The 20,681-nt window shown below is 42.8% G+C and overlaps 1 protein-coding gene across 5 annotated transcripts in view; it reads right to left on the bottom strand.

Moving 5' to 3' along the window:
- Positions 1 to 5,978: 5,978 nt before the first annotated feature.
- Positions 5,979 to 20,681, bottom strand: part of KCNH7 (potassium voltage-gated channel subfamily H member 7) — a 312,948-nt gene continuing 298,245 nt past the window's right edge. For all 5 annotated transcript variants that reach the window (XM_029072537.2, XM_029072536.2, XM_029072538.2 and 2 more), the window contains 3 exons: positions 17,669 to 17,837; positions 9,001 to 9,193; positions 5,979 to 7,254 (listed from right to left, as the gene is read on the bottom strand). In XM_029072537.2, the coding sequence (XP_028928370.1) occupies positions 6,988 to 7,254; positions 9,001 to 9,193; positions 17,669 to 17,837 (629 nt within the window). In that variant the 3' untranslated portion in view covers positions 5,979 to 6,987. The remainder of the gene's footprint in view (positions 7,255 to 9,000; positions 9,194 to 17,668; positions 17,838 to 20,681) is intronic.

Below are 20,681 nucleotides of genomic sequence, written 5' to 3' on the forward strand. Positions count from 1 at the left end.
TCATTTACTTATCGTAAATTGCTGTATTTTCACAAATAAGAGAGAATCATTTCCCCCCACCTAAGAATTGTATGTACACTATATTCGCAATGCAAATCCTACAATAGCTTACTTAACTCCTTGTATACTTCTGTAGCTACCAAGTTGCAGCGATTTTTTTTTTACAGTACAATTTACAGTTTTTCTTATTTACAGTTATTTTCAGAGGGTTATTGCAAAACTATTTGTGCAAGTGGATTACACTGTCAATACCGCATAACAATCTTTGAAGAGTATTTGCTAAAAAATAAATATTTCTGCAGACATAAAAATTATTTCAAAAGTCGATTTCATGCTACATGTATGACTCAAGACAGGGAATGGCATAATGTATTTTGGTAAATCATTACCTCTTAAACATTCCACAGTATTTACTACTAAGATCACAAAAAGTAGTGAGGTGTTTTTCTTTCTGTAGTGACTGAAATCAATTTTGAGAATAGTCCTTGCAAATGCAAGACTTTATTGGGCTTTAAATTTCCTTTTGATATTCATTGTGGCTCATTTCTCTCTTTTTTGCTCACTCAACTCTGCAGGGATTGGTTGCAGAGAGACAGATCTCACCATTAAATTGAAGTTCACATTAATTTGGCCCCATATAAACTTAATTCTCCCATTATTCTGAAGACAGATAGGGTCACATCTTACCGGTAAGACTCTAAATATACATTTCCAAGCAGAAACTTTGCTTAATAACTCTCTTTAAGTCAGAGAGTTGGTGTGGAAAATTTGAGAAGTTTTAGGCACCTTAATCTTTGGACAAAGGTGCAGTGAATTGAAATTATTATAAATATCGCTAAGATGTGCCTTATGCCTTATTGCTCATCGGATAATAAGATTAACTAGCGTCAAATTTTTTTCCAGATAAAAGTATCGTGAAAATAAAAATACTATTGGTTAACCTTGTTAGAATACATGAGTGAACAGTAATAACTCCAAGTGAAAATTTTAAATCAGGATAAAATTCCACAAATCCAGAACAGTTGAATAAAACAGAAATAGACTAAGTAAAAAGAACAGCAAAACAAGATGCATACACCAAGGCAAACAAAACACACTCTGAGTGTCAATACAGATTTTTACATGGACTTACGCAGACATGCTTCTAAAATGCAGGTTCATTACTGATTCCAGTAGCTTTTAATGAGGTAAATACAGAAATGTGTGGAAATTTCCACAAACAACTTGGGTGATTTTAAAATGTTATTCCTTGGCAATGTAATGATGTTTCACGATTATTTTAGTATTTAGACGTGGCTATATTGACTCGTATGACAGCTATAAATACGCGAAAGTGCCTGAATATTTGTATTTGTAACTTATTCTGTTCAATCAAAGGGATAATTTGGAGGTAAAATAATCATTAAGTGAGTTTGTCACTGGATCTACAACAGCAGTCATTTGTAACTTTTACTATTACCGTGGCATGTTTTCAGTTTATATTTTTAAACATACAAAATGTAAAATGGCCCTAGGAAAGCTGATGCCAAAGGTGTCGACCTGACAAGTGGAATAAGCGAACCAGTAGCGAGCACAACATTAAGAACAATTTCAGTCACGCTATGGACATGTCTATTGCTGTTGGAATACTGAATATGGGTAAAAGAGATGACAACGACCCCTCCCAGAAACAGGTGCCATCCCTCCCCGCTCTGCCTGGCTCTTGGGGGCATTTTTTCATAAGCCTTGTTTTTGGGGAGCTTCTCCCAGAGTTCCAGGTAGGAAAGGATGTGGTGAGGGGATGGCCGTCCAGTGGGAGCCATTGGCTAGACTTCTTCAGAGCCCATCCAACAAAACAGTATGCAGACTAGCCAACCTGCAAAGCAGTCGTGCTCAAGGAAGGGGGTGGAATATTAACACTATATGTCATTATTCATCATTGTTAATAGAAATACTAACCTTGCCTGAGTGCAGAACTACTCGTAGGTAGGAATCAGGTCTACTGACTCTGCTGGACTCTCCCAACTCCATACGGCACTCTACACGCAGTAAGCGCTCAGTAAATACCATCGACTGATGTCCGTAAGCAGGATGAGACTAGGCTAAACCTTTTTAGGACACGTGGGTGGGCGTATAAGGAGGGAAGGGTCATTTTAATGTGCTTCTTGCCCTTTCTCTTGTGTATTAGAGGCACAGGTTGCACTGTGAAGAGGAGCGAGAGCAGGCATGTCTTGTCGGCAACACTGCCAACCTTTGAGAGCAGGGAAGATAGCGCAAGCAGTTGCCAGATAGAGGGTGATTTTTCTACTTGAATCAATTCCAAACTTGCTTCAAATGGAATAAGGGTTGGGGGGAGGCAAATAGATTGTTTTCTCTTTGCAGGTGTGTAGATTCTCCTGTCTGAGGCTCCCGAGGACATGTGCGGGAATAAATGAGTAAAACCCTAGGAACCCAATACGGATGACATACGCTATATGGCTAAATTACGGAAGGTGGTATAGCTTGGCTGCTTTCTCCCACTCCCGCTAATCCCTTGCAAAACCAGTGAGGTTTGTTTAAATTCTCGGATGAGTGGGCCATTAAGAGTGACTAGAGGGACAGGAGTACGACAGGGAAGAGTGAAAAGAATTAGATCACTTGGTTCCTTTGTTGCCACTATCAGAGACAGACAAGTGGGCTGGGCGAACCATTGCTATAAACCCAAAATGGCCAAACTATTTTCTTACATCTCTATGTTCTCAACAAGAAGTAGAACACATTCTGTAGGACACACACCTGAATGCACATCCAGCGCATGTTTGATCGCAAAATTTGGAAGATGGATGGTTTGGAGCTGAGTAATATGAGAAAACGATTGCACTAAAACAATTCTGCCCTTAAAATGCATATCAGCTACTGGTTCTGAACATGGTCATATGCAGTTAGAGTGCAAGCGGGTTTGTTGTAGCTGCAGCCCTAACTGGATTCCTCTTCAGTTTAGTCACCCTAGGTCTCAAATAGAAGGCACAGTGTATGCATGAAAAATCATCAGAATCAGAGAATCGTAGAGGAGAAAGAGAAAAAGCCTGAAGGGGGTCACTGAGGACATCTAGTATTTAGAGGCAGGTTAATGACTAAAGCATCCAAAAAGGTTGTTGCCTACCTGACTTGGGAGGTTTCCAGAAAAGGAAATCCCACATGTCCCATGTGTCTGTCTTCATTCAATATATAATCAATAAATGCCAGCCTATTACCAACAATCTCCTGGCAATTTTAGCCCATTTCCCATAGGTTTGTCATCTTAAGGTGGAGGGCAATTGGTCAACATCCTCCTTATAATTATTTCATATTCTTGTAGGTACTTATTCCTGGGAGAATGAAATAATACATTGAGGTAGCCTTTCCTCATAAATCCCATTACCCATCTCTTGAATCTTTCATGCATCTAATTTTTTGGTGCTCTTCCTTGGACCCTTTCTAGTTTCTCCTCTGCCCTCATCAAAGGACGACACCTCAATAGAAGCTCATGGCCTGGCCCAGCACACCTAGTTCTTCAAAAGCCTGTAAGGGAGGTTACATTCCTGACATACATTTTGCATAAAGGAAAATGCACCACAGTATATGCACTCCAGGATCATGTGCACGACTGTTTCGTCCGATACCACGCTGCATGGTTCCCTAACAGCATTCTATCTAAAATGCAGAATAAAAAACACCGTATTAAAGAACTGGATGTAGAGCATGAAAGATGCCTATCAGCTTTGGTTATGTCAAACCCAGGAATACCACAGATTAAAAAAAAAACACACTATATTTCTGATTCATGTTTCAGTTACAGATGACTATAATTGCCAGATTTTTCTCTGCCCTGAATTTGTGTTCCTTCCCTTTGTCTTTAAGGAAACCCTCTGGAGATAGAGCGATTTGATGAATCGATCAAAGTCACTTTGGAATCCATTCTAGACTCCAATTTAATGTCACTTTTCAAAATTTGGAGCTATTCAATAGTGGTAACTTCTGAGAGGAACTGTTCATTTCATTATTTTTTATAAAGGAAGATAATCATAATAATTAATTATGGTATTTTCTAAGCGCTTACTATGTGCCAGGCATTGTATTAAATGTTGGGGTGGATACAGGCAAATAGGGTTGGAAAGTCCCTGTCCTACATGGGGCTCACAGTCTCAATCCCCATTTGACAGTTGAGGTAACTGAGGCCCAGAGAAGTGAAGTGACTCGTCCAAAGTCTCAGAGCACACAGGTGGCGGAGCCAGGATTAGAACCCATGCCCTTCTGACTCCCAGGTCCACGCACTTTCCACTATGCCATGCATCTGATGACAGCCACCCATCAAACATTATCCTTGAGCTAGCCGTGGGTGCAGTTTTCCTAGGTTGCCAGTGATATGCATATTGATTTCGGTTTACCCAAACTCACATCCCTTTACTTTGGGTTTAAAATTTCAACTCGATCAAGTAAATTCCATCTTTCTAGCTCTGCGGCTGCTGCTCCAGCCTCTAATCTCAAGGATGAATAGCCGAATAGATCGGCAAAAATCTACACAAGCTTCCTGAGGATAATCCCCAACACACAATCATATGGAAGGAAAATGACTCCTTGACCCAGGAAACATTCGCTGTCTGCAAACAGCCCTGAAAAGCCCTAACCAGCATGATATAGCCCATCTTTCCTGACAAGAAGGTAGTTCTCCCTTCTGGTCTCTGATGAGCAATTAACCGAAAGCTAAAATAACATTATTCGCATGTGTTATTTAAGGGGTTTTCATGTCACCTTCCAGCATCACCTGTTTCTAAAACCCCAGTGGGTTCAATACTACAGAGGGGTGCAAAATGCCCATTTGTGATTTTACCAAGCAGTCAAGACGGCACGAGGTTACCCCTTCCAAAGAAACGTAGGTAAGATGGAATTCATTCCGCAGGGTCAAGCAAGCCACCTCTCTAAGATTAACAGCCTCATCTACGAGAAAAGCCTCCTGTGGAACCACAAAGGACACTAAGAGTGGGCTGCCGTCTAACCCTAGTTGCAACCCTGAGCCTGATTCAAACATTCGGAGGTCAGGACTGCCATCTGATCGCCAGACAGTCTGCACTTCCAGACTTCAAACCTTCAAACCTCTTTACCTGATGCCAAAAGTGGTGTGAATCTCCTTCAGTGTCAGACTCTGGGCAAGGTGGAAGAGGGGTAATCCCAGCATGCTGTCAATCAAGCCACCCTGGACTAGCGTGGGCATATGGCTACTTAACTAGTTACAATGCAAATCACACATACAGTGGAAAAAATTACTTCACATAAACCCGCCTCATCCAGATCCAGCCTGTTGCAATCATCTGAGATGAGATCCTTCCCCGATTTTGAATCATTTTTTTCCCAAGAGTTCAAGCCATGAAATTCCAGGTCCGTGGTTCGAAATTCACAACATTGGGTTATTTCTCTTCTCAAACAGCCTCAACACTTAAAGCCTTAGAATAAAATGAAATAGAAATACACACAGGTCTGCCATAAAGACATGTTTTTACTATGTATTTTGGCTAGCAAGTTGGGGAATTTAGGGGTTCTGTTTGGATGTAGCGCAATGCACTGTCAGAAGTGTTTGTGCTCAAGTACGTGGCATTGGAACAAGCAAGTATGACAGCCCCGGATTTCCTGAATGCAGATTTGTGCAAGGACGCACCCCTGGTTTCCATCTATCATCTATCTATCTATCTATCTATCTATCTATCTATCTATCTATCTATCTATCTATCTATCTATCATCTATCTCATATAGCTCTGTCTTGATTGGTTGATTACTGTATATCAAGCCTGGAATGAGTTTGGTATTCAAATTTGGGCAACAAAAAAGCTTACTGTTATGGAACAAGATGGTATCTTCTCTCCTGCAAGAAGAGCTAGAAATAAATTTGTAGGCTTATACATATGTCTCACATTTCCATATCTGGACAGTGAAAAAATGACTGAAAAACTAAATCACTAACAAAAAAAACAAAACAAAACTAAAGTTAGTTATACAGTTCTTGGTACTTTCATTCCAAAAACCAGGAATACATTTTCCGTATTATCCCAACTATATATTGCAGGTGCTAATGACTGAATTCACTTACAGTGCATTTTTAAAGAATGTGCTACAAAAGTGTTTGCTTTCCTTTTATAGAGAAAGAAAAATACGCTGTTTTTTAGCCACAATGTTGACAATGGGCATCATGCACTCAAGTGCACTTGCATTTAGTATCGGTGTGTTTTTCCAGTGCTAGAATTACTCATCCAGAGTTGCTACTAACGATTTTGGGGCGGAGGGGGAAGAGGAGAGACAAAGTAAGTCTGTCGATTCTTGTTCTTTTGAGTTCCAGGAAACTCCTGCCACTGGAAACGAGTCCATTAATATGGCCGCCAGAGGCAATCAGGGAGGGTACTTTCAGCGTGGTCACGTTGTGCTTTGGCCCGTTAAGAAACCGACCTGCTTCCATTCACTTAGAGGAGGTGATGCTCGGCAAGGCATTTTAGCACAGCTTTAACTAAGCCGTGAAATAACTGCAGTTGACAATAGAGAGACTGATGCCGAAGGATAACAGCAACTTTTGTGATGTGAACTTCAGGAGACTTTAAGAAATCCTGAGTCCTGTCTGTGAGCATGCTCGTTTTCTGGCCTCTATTTGCTTGGAAGGCAATTGCACAATTAAACACCATTTCAGTGAAAGCAGTAAATGATTATCTCCATGCAACTTAAACTGGAGTTTCTGAACATGCATGTGTTTTTAAAAAAAATAAAAAATATAAGGTGCCTTGTGATGCTGGCAGTTTTAACATTTGGAACGTAAGAGTTCTTATGTATATTTACATCCTAACTGCTCAACGTTACCTTATAAGCTTCAATTTAGGAAAATATACAGTACTTTTGCATATAATGGTACCTTGTTAGCCCCTGAGTCAAGTATAGAGGATTTAAATACAAAAAGGAAAACAGCCATTAAAAGCACTTACATTTTATGTGAAGTAAATAGTATAAAATGATCATTTTCCAGGAAGACCAGGATCAGAAACATGCCTATGGAGACCCAAGATTCCTATAGTGCTTAGGGAAGAATCAGGCAAAGAAGGGTGCCTAATTGGGTGAAGGTAAGTTTTACAATGCCGAGGGTGAAACTCTAAAGACCGGTCATGTTCTTGTTCTAAAAGAGAAGCCAAGTTGTCCTCCGAGGCTGTGTTCAGATGCACCCCACTGGAGAGGGATTCTTTGGATTTAAGTTTCGATTTCTCAAGGTCTAGGAATTCCGGGCCCTGGGAGAAAGGAGAGAAAGGAAGCGGACTCAACAAAAAGTTTGCTAACATCTAGGTAATGAAACCATCCACCGTCATTTCAAACCGTATAACACATCGTTTGAGAAAATCGAATGGGTTAGAATCATCTTTCCCTCCTTAAATTTGGTTTTTCACACAACCCAGCCGTTTGATCTAGTGGATAGAACACAGGCCTGAGAGTCAGAAAGACATGGGTTCCAATCCAGGTTCCGCCACTTGTCTGCTGTGTGGCCTTGGGCAGGCCACTTAACTTCTCAGGGCCTCATTTCTTCATCTGTAAATCGACTGTGGGACGGTGTCCAACCCGATTTGGTTTTTATCCTCCCCAGCGCTTAGTATAGTGCCTGGCATATAGAAAGTGCTTAACAAATACCATAATTATTATTAATTATAATTATCTTCCTAATTGTCTCCTATTGTCGTGGAAAAAAGAAAGTCGGAATATTATTCTAAGTGTGTCCAAAATGATTCCTTGTTAAGTCCAGAAATCTGGCAGAACTGGGCAAGTTTTTCTTGATCAGAGTGACTCCCTAAACCACAGATCTCAATAATCATGCTGGATTATCAGTTCCTTAGTTTCAAGGACTGAAGTAGATACAAGGATAATCAGATTGACCTCAGTCCTTGTCCCACATGGGAGTCGCAATCTAAGAGGGAGCGAGAGCTGTGTTTTCCCCATTTTACAGATGCAGAAACTGAGGCACAGAAAAGTTGTGACTTGCACACAGTCATACAGCAGGAAAGTGGTAGCTTTGTGTCTAGAAGGCTCTGTCTCTGATTCGTTCAATCAATCACATTTATTGCCACATTCCTCCCCATTAGTCTTACACCCTCTTCAGTCAATCGATCAATTATATTTGATTGCCTACTCTGTGCACAGCACTGTCCTAAGCACTTGGGAGAATACGATATAACAGTATAACAGAGTTAGTTCCCTGCCAACAACGAGCTCATAGTCAGGAAGGACTCTTCACTCCTCTCCTTCCCTATGCCCCGCAAGGCCAGTGGTCTCTAGATCTTAAAGGCCAAATGGAGGCAGTGCAGGAAAAAGCCGGATTTCCATTCCTCCCCTAGCTCTCGACTGCTGCTCCCACCAACGAACTACCAACCTGGGTAAGTTGAGTCCCTGGGACCCTCTCAGCGTTCCTTTTCTCTCTCTGGGTCCTAGCTCTCACCTTGTTCTAGATAAACACATTGAAGCAGAACTGATATCCATCAAACATCCATTTCAGCTGATTTCAAGTTAATTGAAACTCAAAATTCAAAGTGATAGAGGGCTAGGAGTCAGTGAAGGAAATGGAGGGTCAACTTAACCAAAATTTAATATGAAAAAAGGCTCCATCAGTTCTCTGGGGAAAACAAAACAAAAACCGCTAAATCCCAACTCTCCCATCCTCAAAATGCTACACAAACTTTCCACCATTTAATGTTGCCTTTTGTATACTGTTAGCCTCATTGCTTAAAGAGCCTAGCCCCGATTTTCTGAGACTGCTAAAGAAAGGTTTAGGACTAGTCTGAGTTCATCATAATCTAGAACTCGTTCACTCGTTACGGCAACGGTAGTTAAACTTTGAGAATTTCATGCTTCACAGTGAATGACCACTGCTGATATATCTGGGGCATAGTCCCCAAAATATGGCAGATCCGGAAGTTCAGTAGCAAGGCAATTGCAATTATGTCCTGAGAGCTGTTGTCTCTACAGTTTGCTCCAAGTACAGTACTTACGTGTGATGTCGGACTGAAACTTCTGTCTGTTTTAATAGAAGCTACGGGATGACGAGTCCTCATCACTCTGAGAGTTGGTCTTTGACATTCTGCGCTTGCCGTTACCATATTGTAAGCTGGGGGGATTACGGTAGCTTGCCGCTGCAGTAGCTGCAGGATGGCGTGAATATCAGCAGTCATTTGTGATTCCAGCCTACAGTAATGACAGATATTAGGTTAATGCCATCACCTGGACTTCTCATCGTCTTAATTATACTCGGTCCCAATTAGTTCGGCGGGTCACTAGAAGCTCCGGAGATATTACTCTCTCTATACTTTTAGCAGAATAGGAGATCTGCGGCAGAAAAGAACAGGAGGGGCAGCTCTGAGACATATGAGCTTTACCGTTAGCCTCTTACCGGCTACACGTTTGCCTAGATTCACTCACTTAGGAAGAAGGATTTGGCCGTAAAGAGAAACCTAGGAAATGTGCTCAGTAAAATAGCACGGAAAGTTAACAATCATAATGGGTTTTTTAAACCACTTTTGTTTAGGAGGTAGCAGGCATTGAGACTGTCTCTCTTCTCGAGACAGTCTCAGATCTGTTTTCCTTTGTACTCACAATGTCCTGCTTAAATCATTCGATTTTACTCAGCTCTTTGGAAAACCAAGGAAGGATAAACAAATCCCATTCCCCATTTGACTGTTTCTTTGTATATTGTATTTCTATAACCCTGAGGTTCCCCCTACACTAAAAAGAGCTGAAAATGCCCAGGTTCAAAGGAATAGGAACAACTTCTCAAGCTACAGCCCTGCAGGATTAGCCAGGGAGTGATTCCTCAAAATGTCCTCTTTCGCCCTTCTGGGTCTTAAATGATTTTCCAGATCAAAGGACTCACTGGTGAAGATCTAGAGTGAAACCTGTATGGGACCTTGTATTTATGACCCATCTGGTTTTCAGGCACTAATCAGATTAATTTTTCCACAGCTCATAAATACCCAAATGGACTCTTAATTTATTTCTCATTAAAATTTAGGGGAAATTACAAAATACAATCAGTCTGAATCTTCTTCCTCTGGATGTTAACCACCTACTAAAAATAGAAGGGTTTTTAGGATGCCTTACCTCCTGCCACCAAGGATCCCTTTTCCTGGTATGCTCTGTGCACACTGGACTGGGGATGAAAACTGCTCCCATGTACTCGTGGACTCTTTCCGTCCCCACCGAGACTTAGTGCCTATTTTGTGTATCTGTTTGTTTGTGTTTTAATGTCTCTTTACTCCTCATGTGTCTATCTCTAATCCTTGTTCCCCACTTATACTTTTAGATTGACAGAGACAGGGACTTGTTTAATTTCCATCTATATATTATCTCCCAGCACTCAGTAGAGTGCTCTGCACACAGAAAGCGCTTAATAAATACTTTTATGACGATTACTACACAAACTAAACATTAGCTCCTGTCTTTTGAGGAGATGTATTTAAATGCTTCATGTATCACCTTGCTCGGCCTTATTTCTACTAGAAAAATGGAAAAAAAAAGGGGGGGGGGCTTTGTGGCAAGGAGCTAATTTCTGCTGTCTGTTTTAAACTTCACTTTCATTGATCGGTCTGAATGAATTTAGTCTCGGACTTGAAACAGACAAGTAAACATGAAAAAAAAAATGTGGGATATTTTCACTTTGCCGGACTTTTCTTTGCAGTGAAACTCAAATCTTTTGTCAAAAATCTGTGCTTTCTTCCTCCATCAGTAATATTTATGGAGCTTCTGGTGTGTGCAGAGCAGTGTGTGTGGAGGGGACAGCAGAAGTAGAAGACAAAACCACTGCTTCTTGAAAAGCAGGATCCCGTCTACCAACTCAGTTATATTGTACTCTTTCTCAAGTGCTTGGTAAAGTGCTCTATAAATACCATTAATCGATTGATTGATTGATTGATTCAAAGAGGCTAGTCATTTGAGATTTTCTCCTTTTCCAACTTCTAAAACTCCATACGTCTTGGAAAGCCTACAACCCAAATACCAGTTATCTGAACCGAACTGCTATCAAACTGAAGCTATTTCAGATAGTCCAAGCAGTTAGGAGATAATTAAATAAGTGGGTACCCATCAGAACTCACCATTCATCAAGTGGGAGAGTGGAAAAATACTTTTTCAGGTTTCTATTTTAGGCTCAAGGTCTACTTGAATCAAAATGAATCCGTTTCCTTTAATGTTCTAAACCCAAACAACTTTGTGAGCCCGTCATTGGGCAGGGATTGTCTCTATCTGTTGCCGAATTGTACATTCCAAGCGCTTATTACAGTGTTGTGCTCTGCACATGTAAGCGCTCAATAAATACTATTGAATGAATGAATGAACTTTAGTTGTAATAAGAGTAATAGTACATATTTAGTGCTTACTGTGTGCATTCATTCATTCAATCCCATTTACTGAGCGCTTACTGTGTGCAGAGCACTGTACTAAACTCTGGGAGAGAATATACAGTTGGGAATTAAGCACAGTTGTAGAACCAAAGTCAGAGAACATGCTAAGCTAGGTCTCAGGAAAGTACACTGAGGTACAGATTGTGCTCCTGTGACAGGTAAGTTGAGTTCTTGAAGATGCCTGCGTTCAGGAGAAACTGTGTTATAGTACACATGCTGTGTCTAATGTTGTACACATGTGTACCACTGTTTCTCCTGAAATTACATCACACTGTATCTGGCCTGACATGTGTTGTTGAAAGAACTCGATCTAATTTTGTGAACATATTCCAGCCAAATGTATAATGACACATGTGATGCCAGAACTGACTATTTAGGAGAAACGATAGATTTGACATGACTTTTGCATCTACTCCTAGACGAGAATTAACATCTCAGGTATTTGAAAGTAACTAACCAGTTCTAGCATCTACATTTTTAGCTCAGATCATTGTGGCAGTGATAACCCAGGTGACACAAAATCAAGTCGGGAAGTACTCCCATTCTCTCCTAGACCCCCTCCAATCTGGCTTCCGTCCCCTCCACTCTACCGAGACTGCTCTCTCTAAGGTCACCCATGACCTCCTTCTTGCCAAATCCAATGGCTCCTACTCCATTCTGATCCTCCTTGACCTCTCTGCTGCCTTTGACACTGTCGACCATCCCCTCCTCCTCCGTACCTTATCTCACCTTGGCTTCACGGACTCTGTCCTCTCCTGGTTCTCCTCTTACCTCTCTGGCCGATCATTCTCGGTCTCCTACGCTGGAGCCTCCTCCCCCTCCCATCCTTTAACTGTTGGAGTTCCTCAAGGGTCAGTTCTTGGCCCTCTTCTGTTCTCCATTTACACTCACTCCCTCGGTGAACTCATCCGCTCTCACGGCTTTGACTACCATCTCTACGCAGATGACACGCAGATCTACATCTCCGCCCCTGTCCTCTCCCCCTCCCTTCAGGCTCGCATCTCCTCCTGCCTCTGGGACGTCTCCACCTGGATGTCTGCCCGCCACCTAAAACTCAACATGAGCAAGACTGAGCTCCTCATCTTCCCTCCCAAGCCCGGTCCGCTCCCAGACTTCTCCATCACCGTGGATGGCACGACCATCCTTCCCGTCCCGCAGGCCCGCAATCTCGGTGTCATCCTTGACTCGTCCCTCTCGTTCACCCCACACATCCTATCCGTTACCAAGACCTGCCGGTTTCACCTCTACAATATCGCCAAGATCTGCCCTTTCCTCTCCACCCAAACGGCTACCTTACTATTACGGGCTCTCGTTATATCCCGGCTAGACTACTGTGTCAGCCTTCTCTCTGACCTCCCTTCCTCCTCTCTCGCCCCGCTCCGGTCTATTCTTCACTCCGCTGCCCGGCTCATCTTCCTGCAGAAACGATCTGGGCATGTCACTCCCCTTCTTAAACAACTCCAGTGGTTGCCTATCGACCTCCGCTCCAAACAAAAACTCCTCACTCTAGGCTTCAAGGCTCTCCATCACCTTGCCCCTTCCTACCTCTCCTCCCTTCTCTCTTTCTACCGCCCACCCCGCACGCTCCGCTCCTCTGCCGCCCACCTCCTCGCCGTCCCTCGGTCTCGCCTATCCCGCCGTCGACCCCTGGGTCACGTCCTCCCGCGGTCCTGGAACGCCCTCCCTCCTCACCTCCGCCAAACTGATTCTCTTTCCCTCTTCAAAACCTTACTTAAAAATCACCTCCTCCAAGAGGCCTTCCCAGACTGAGCTCCTCTTCCCCCTCTACTCCCTCTGCCATCCCCCCTTTACCTCTCCGCAGCTAAAGCCTCATTTTCCCCTTTTCCCTCTGCTCCTCCACCTCTCCCTTCCCATCCCCACAGCACTGTACCCGTCCGCTCAACTGTATATATTTTCGTTACCCTATTTATTTTGTTAATGAATTGTACATCGCCTTGATTCTATTTAGTTGCCATTGTTTTTACGAGATGTTCTTCCCCTTGACGCTGTTTAGTGCCATTGTTCTTGTCTGTCCGTCTCCCCCGATTAGACCGTAAGCCCGTCCAACGGCAGGGACTGTCTCTATCTGTTGCCGACTTGTTCATCCCAAGCGCTTAGTACAGTGCTCTGCACATAGTAAGCGCTCAATAAATACTATTGAATGAATGAATGAATGAACCAGACTGAGGCTTCCCTGACAAAATCAGATACTAATATATGAACAATCAGCCAGAAAGTAACCAATACTTTGAAACCACTTTTGGCTATTTGTTAAAGTGACACGCTGGCAGGGTACGGGGCATGCAGAAACAGAGAGAATTTTTTTTTTTTTAAAGAATCTGGATTGACCGGGTAGAAATAAATTCAGGTTTTTTTTGTACCTGGTAGAAAAATAGCAAAGAGTTTTGTATTTGAAAGTGAACCATCCTACCAAATGATTACGCTCTTCAGATCAAGTGCTAAGGCCGGCTCTATAGGACTCTATAAAGTGATCATAAAATCGCTTTAAGTCAAGTTTTCCCCAGTGCCAGGGGCTTGAAGAACACGGTCAGAGTACTCTGTTTCTTTCCAGCCGCCTTTTTATTTGGGGCAGTCCTGGACTATTACTACTAACCTCCAGCTGAACTGATTCCCCGATGACCTCCTCCTTTTAGCCCTTTTCCCTGGCTTCACATTTTTAGCTCTTTTTCCCACCCCAGGAAATATCACGCTTTAAAATTAGGTCTATCTCTGCCCTACTCTGAGTCACTGACGGTAGCTGTGCCTGGAGGACACAGCTGCTAGATAAGCAGGATATTATTGAGGACCTTCTGTATCCTTCAGCTGATTCAGGGACCAAGGACAGAGAATGAGTCTTTTGGGCGGGGGTAGAGGGGTGAGGAAATGAAGAAATGCGTAATTCCGTTTCAAAGCATCAAAAGCTGCACTAAAACGTGGGGGATTTTGAACCTACTGTTACTAATGTATTGCTGGCAGGAGTAGCAGCGAGCATGATTCTCCCTTGGCTACATCTGCTATATCTCCTCTTGCTAAGGCTAGGCACCATGTTACCCTTCGCTATATGAACATGCCCCTGAAGAACTGGTAGTGGGTAGAGGATCAATGTAATGGTTTGGGTGAAGCACTAACAGGTCTCCATAGGTGTTTAGTGAGCAAATGTTTGTAATTTTAGAAAAAAACAACCATACCTATTATCATAATGGAAGATATTTTCCATTATCTTTCATGAGAAGCTCTGCAGCACTCTACTACGTGCTTGGGACAGTAAAATACAGAGTTGGTAGATGTGATCCCTGCCCATAAAGAGCTGAGAGTCTACAGGGGGAAACAGACATTAAAATAGATTAGGGAGAGGAGGAATAGTACATTAGTTCAATAATTATTGGACAGTCTGGACCATCAGATACTTAGGAGGAAGGAGTTCCATGTCCGAAGAAGAACGTAGACAAGAGGCTGGAGGTGGGATAGACAAAACTGAGGTACAGAGAGTAGACTGGTGTTAGAGGAGCGGAATGTGCAGATTGGATTGTAGTAGGAGGTCAGTGAGATAAGGTAGGGGGGAGAGATCTGATTGAGTGCCTTAAAGCCGATAGCAAGGAGTTTCTATTTAATGAGGAGGTGGATGGGCAAACACTGAAGCTTTCTGAGGGGTGATGAAATTGAGACGAATTTTTTTCAGAAAAAATGATCTGGGTAGTAGAGTGAAGTATGTCCTGGAGAGAGGAGAGGTAGGATGTGGGGAAGTCGGCGAGGAGGCTGATGCAGTAGTCTAGATGGGAAATAACGAGTGCTTGGATCTGTGTGGTAGCTTGGATTCTAGAGACGTAAATTCGACAGGATTTCGTGACAGGTTGAATGTATACCATCATTATTTGTTAAGCACTTACTATGTGCCAAGCACTGTTCTAAGCACTGGGGTAGATACAAGGTAATCAGGTTGTCCCACGCGGGGCTCACAGTCTTCATCCCCATTTTACAGATGAGGTAACTGAGGCCCAGAGAAGTGAAGTAACTAGCTCAAAGTCACACTGCTGACAAATGGAAAAGCCGGGATTAGAACCCATGACCTCTGACTCCAAAGCCCGTGTTCTTTCCACTAAACCACACTGCTTCTATGAGACAGATGAGTCAAGGATAATGCCAAGGTTTATGGACTAGTGAGACAGGGAGGATGGTGACGCTGCTTACAGTGACAGGAAAGTCATGGAGAGGACAGGGTTTGGGTGGAAAGACGAGGTGCTCTGTTTAGGACACGTTAAGTTAGAGGTGTTGGTGGGACATTCAGATAGAGATGTCCCGGAAGCAAGAGGAAATGCAAGACTGGAGAGAAGGAATGAGGTCAGGGCTGGAGAGGTACATTTGGGAATCATCCATGTAGAGATGATAGTTGAAGCTGTGAGAGTAGATACAGAATAGAAGGGCACCCAGAACTGAACCTTGAGGGATTCCCACAGTTAAGAGGGTGGGAGGCAGAGGAGGAGGCTGTGATAGAGACTGAGAAGGAGCGGTCAAAGAGGTAGGAGGACAACCGGAGAGGATAGTGTCGGTGAAGCCAAAGTTAGATAGTATTTCCAGGAGAAGCGGATGGTCCGCAGTGTAGAAGGCAGAAGAAAGGTCAAGGAGGATTAGGATGGAGTAGTGGCCATTGGATTTGGCTACCGTCGGGTTGAAGCTTCTGTAGTACTTAGTGGATCAAGTCATAAAGCTCTGTCTTCAAAAAGAATTCCCTGTGCTCGCCATTTTCAAGTTTAAACAAAAAAGACCTGTTTTTACAAATCTTTTCATTTTTTGCTAACAAGGTGTATCATTATGTGCCAGCAAAACTGTGCTAACTGAACTTGTATTATGATCCTTCAGCTAATGCCTGCAAAACATTCCCGGGCTTTTTATGTTCTCTTGTCTTTCCCAGCCTCCATCTCAACCTTTGACATTCCCTTTTGAATGCTTAGGAGTCGATGAGCCCTTAACTTATCAACTTTTACATAGTCAACTTATCTTGACTATTCCTCTGGGAGGCCAGGGGCTCCAGGCATTCTTGGGGATTTGCCTCCTAAATGCTTTCTCCCTAGTCTAATGATCAAACGGTTGGAACGGCAGTTGAGAAGCAGAAAGGCCTAATGGATAGAGCACGGGCCTGGGAGGGATCAGCAAATCATCATCACCCGCATTAACTGAGCATCAACTCTGTGCAGAGCACTGCAGTAAGCACTTGAGGGCATACAATAAAACAGAAGATATGGTTCCTGTCTTCAAAGGCATTACAATCTAATTGGCATGATTAGCTGGAAGATTCCTCTCCCCGGCAATAAACATACTACTTCGCTTCCCCAAAATGTCCTCTGGCATCACTCTTCTGCCCTGTCCCATATTCACCAGTTCTGCTGCTAAGAAAGCATCCTCCAGGACTGGCCCCATTTGTTTCTCCCCAAAGCAGTGTGGCCCTCGTCTAGATAGAGGCTTAAAATCCTGAATCTGTACCTGTCGCAGTCAAATGCCGGCTGAGAAAACTAACAGGATGCAGACTTCCCCGAAGGAAGAAATTAAATTAAATTACATGGCAAGTTATACTGTATGACTAAATACCCCAAACAGCTTATCAACAATTATAGCTCCTATAAAGTGTGCAGCTGAGCCACCAGGTCCCCATAGGAAAGGGTGTCAATTATTCATCAAGGGATTAGACCAGGTAACTTATAAAGGCAACGTTTTGACCATGGAAATGATGGCACCTCTTCCATGGGAGAGGTGAGGTGATAATATTAGAATAAGGTTCCTGTGTCCAGAAGTCAGATTTGCTCAAGATAAACCCCCCCCGGGTTTTAAGAGAGTCAGTCGAACCAGTGCTTTCAAACTATTTCAAAGTTCTTTTAAAATCCCCTTTTCTAAGAATGGAACAGAAAGAATAGGTGCCAGAAAGGGCTGAGAGCATGGAAGTGTGGATTTATTTGGGGGCATTCCCTCACAATCTGCGTCCCACCTGAAAAATGGGTATCAGGGGAGGAACCCTCAAAAATCAGTTTCTGTAAAGTTCCAGAAGATAAAGGAACACCACCAAGGGGCATTTTTGAAAGTGGGTTAGAGGTAGGGGAAGGATTTGGGTAGGACTCACTCTCTGGCTGTGTTGGTTCTTCGCATTTACGTTTGAAAGTTTCTGATAGCATCTTTCGACTCCCCGCCTTTGACGCTAGTCCTGCTGCCGGAGGACATGCTAACTTTAGACCTACTAGGCAATTCATATTACCCTCACTTATGAAGCAACTCCTACCTGTTGAGCTGTTCTTGAAGCAAATCTAGCCGCTGCTCCACTTCTCCATACGTGAGATCGCTTTCCGTTTCACAGACTCCCCACGTAACGCGGTGTAAGGCTGAAGGACTAGACGCTTCCTGCTGTGCTCGGGAATTTTCTCGTTCCCAGTTTCTTGTATCAGTGACGTCTGTGGAAGACAGCAAGAGGCATATGAATACATGAGCCTGCAGGATTGAGTCCTTTCAGTGAGGCTTCCGGAGGCAAGAAATATATTTCATTCCATGTTCCCGGCTCACGCAAAACCGGTCGAGAAATGCATACTTTTCACTGGTCTTAGACTTCGAGAGTCTAGATTGGATGCTGAAAACATAGCACTGATTAGAGAACAACTACATAGAGAGCATTTTTCACCCTGGCTTCGCCACCTAAAACGTCAGTCCTTTCAACATGACTCCCCCTCTACTTTGCCATACCCAAAAGGAAAGTACTGGGAAAGCGGTCTTTTACAAAGAGCAACATTCCTTGGGACTGGTGGCTCTTCTCAAGTCCAAAATAAATACTACTCTCTTCTTGTGTCCAGCACAACCTAGATTTTACATCGCAAGACAACCCAGTGTGAGACTGGTGTGAGCTCAGTGGCCTGAGGGAAATTTGGAATTTGCCTTGGAATATTTAAAAAAAATAATAAAGTGGGTGTAGCGCCTCAAAACCAAAATGGAAAGCAGCATGGCCTGATAGGAAGCACAAAGGCCTGCGAGTCAGAGGACCTGGGTTCTAATCCCAGCTCTGTCATTTGCCTGCTGTGTGACCTAGAGCAAATCATTCTGCTTCTCTCTGCCTCAGTTTCCTCATCTGTAAAATAGGGATTACATACCTGTTCTCCCTCCTACTTAGACTGTGAGCCCAGTTGGGACAGGGACTATGTCTGACCTGATTATCTTGTATCACTCTTGGTGCTTAGAATAATGCTTGGCACAAAGTAAGTGTTTAACAAATCCCACGATTACCCGTCTGCAGGGCCCAGCAGCCAGTAGCAGACAGGTAAAGAAACAACAAGCACTCACAGATGTTAAATGACAAAGGTAAAAGCCCAATTCTTATTTCCTAATCATGCACCTTTTCTGGTGGCCTGGATAGGGTTTATGATAATTTCCCAGCCCCACTTAACTCTCCCATCTCTCTGCGAACCTCTCTTGGGCTTTGGTGTTTCACTATTTTAGGTACATCACCAGCACTGCAATGGACTCAGTGTTATAAAGTTACACAATTTCACAGCAGTTGAAAAAATAACTTCAAGATCAGTAAACACGGGGCATGCTAGCAAGTTAATTGAGGTGAATTTGCAGTGCAATGAAACATTATTAATAACTGGAAACAAATTCAAAGGCTCAGACTCCTGGCTGCCTGGTTGATGAGTTATCACCCTACTGACAAGCTTCCTTCACAGACTCTAGAGAAAGGAAGGTTCAAATGCTGATTTTAAAATGTCTCCTCCTTTTCAAGACTGGAGTGTATTTCTTTGTCTTGGTTTTCACTGCAAAAACCGAGCCTATTCCGGTCTTGGAAATAAGGATCCATTTTAAATCTATGAGAAACTTCATCAGAATCCACGATGTACTTTTGGGCTTCTGGAATGCTGTCCAAACTTAGATGGCTTTATTATTATTAATGATAATAATAATAATAATATTAATGCTATTTGTTAAGCGCTTACTATGTGTCAAGCACTGTTCTCAGCGTTGGGATAGAAACAAGGTAATCAGGGTAGACAGATCCTTGTCCCACATGGGGGCTCACAATCTTCAATCCCCATTTTACAGATGAGGTAACTGAAGCCCAGAGAAGTTAAGTGATTTGCCCAAGGTCACACAGCAGATAAGTGGCAGAGCTGGGATTAGATTCCATGACCTTCTGACTCCCAGGCCTGTGATCTCTCAAACACCTGCAAGACTCCGGCTTTTGGCATTCTTTTTATCCCCCTGTTGAACTCTGCCACAGACTTTTCCTGGGGCAACTAGAGGTCATTTTTTCTGGTTCCAATCCTAGGAAACTGAGAGGATGGTGGGTCATCATCATCTTTCTATTAATCGACCAGTGGTATGTATCGAGTGCTGATTACGTGCAGAGCGCTATACTAAACACTTGGGAGAATACAACAGAGTTGCTAGACACATTCCCTGTCTGCAAGGAGCTCCTCATTTACTTCAACACCATATCATAGCTATCCCAGAGTCTTCATTCCTTTGGCTAGACATAGGTTCTATTTCAGAAGGCTCTAAAAAATAGAAATTCTCAATGGCTAAAGAAGCTGATGGGGTGGCGTACCAGGAAGGTAAAGGATCCGTATAGAAAATAGAGAGAAGGTCAGGTAATAAGATATAAACTTCCTGAGGGACAGTATGGTGTTTAACTCTATTATACTCTCCCAGATATTCAGTTCATTCATTCATTCGATAGTATTTATTGAGCGCTTACTGTGTGCAGACCACTGTACTAAGAGCTTGGAAAATACAATTCAGCAACAGAGACAATCCGATGATTTGCCAAGGTCTTAGCCCTCAATATTACAGATTGCTTAGAGGTGTTTTCCATCTCCACAGAGAACAGAACCAAGGAAATGGAAAATAAATTATAGCATGAGAAGTTCAGGTTAGCCATATGGCTAGTCTCCTGATGGGTAATTGAATTTCAGAATACGCTCTGAAGTATAACAGTAATCTTCAAGCGTAAGAGGGATAGTACAGAAAGATACACAAAGACTGCCCCTTCCAAGTGGTGTCTAATTAATGTATTTTACTGTTGGTATTTTTGAAAGTTTAATTTAACTTGTCCTCATTATGGTTTGGATTTTATTCGGACTGCTGTATGCCTCTCTCCTCTTCCACTTCGGTTGTTCTCCTTCCTCCTATACTATTATTACTACAATTATCACTGCAAGGTCTTAGACAATGCTAAACATTGGGGTAATTATAAGAAAATCAATTAAGAAGAAGTTCCTGCTTTGCATATTGTAAGCTCTTAATGTACGTTA

This window comes from Ornithorhynchus anatinus, chromosome 9 (genome assembly GCF_004115215.2).
Source record: "Ornithorhynchus anatinus isolate Pmale09 chromosome 9, mOrnAna1.pri.v4, whole genome shotgun sequence".
NCBI classification, from domain to species: domain Eukaryota; kingdom Metazoa; phylum Chordata; class Mammalia; order Monotremata; family Ornithorhynchidae; genus Ornithorhynchus; species Ornithorhynchus anatinus.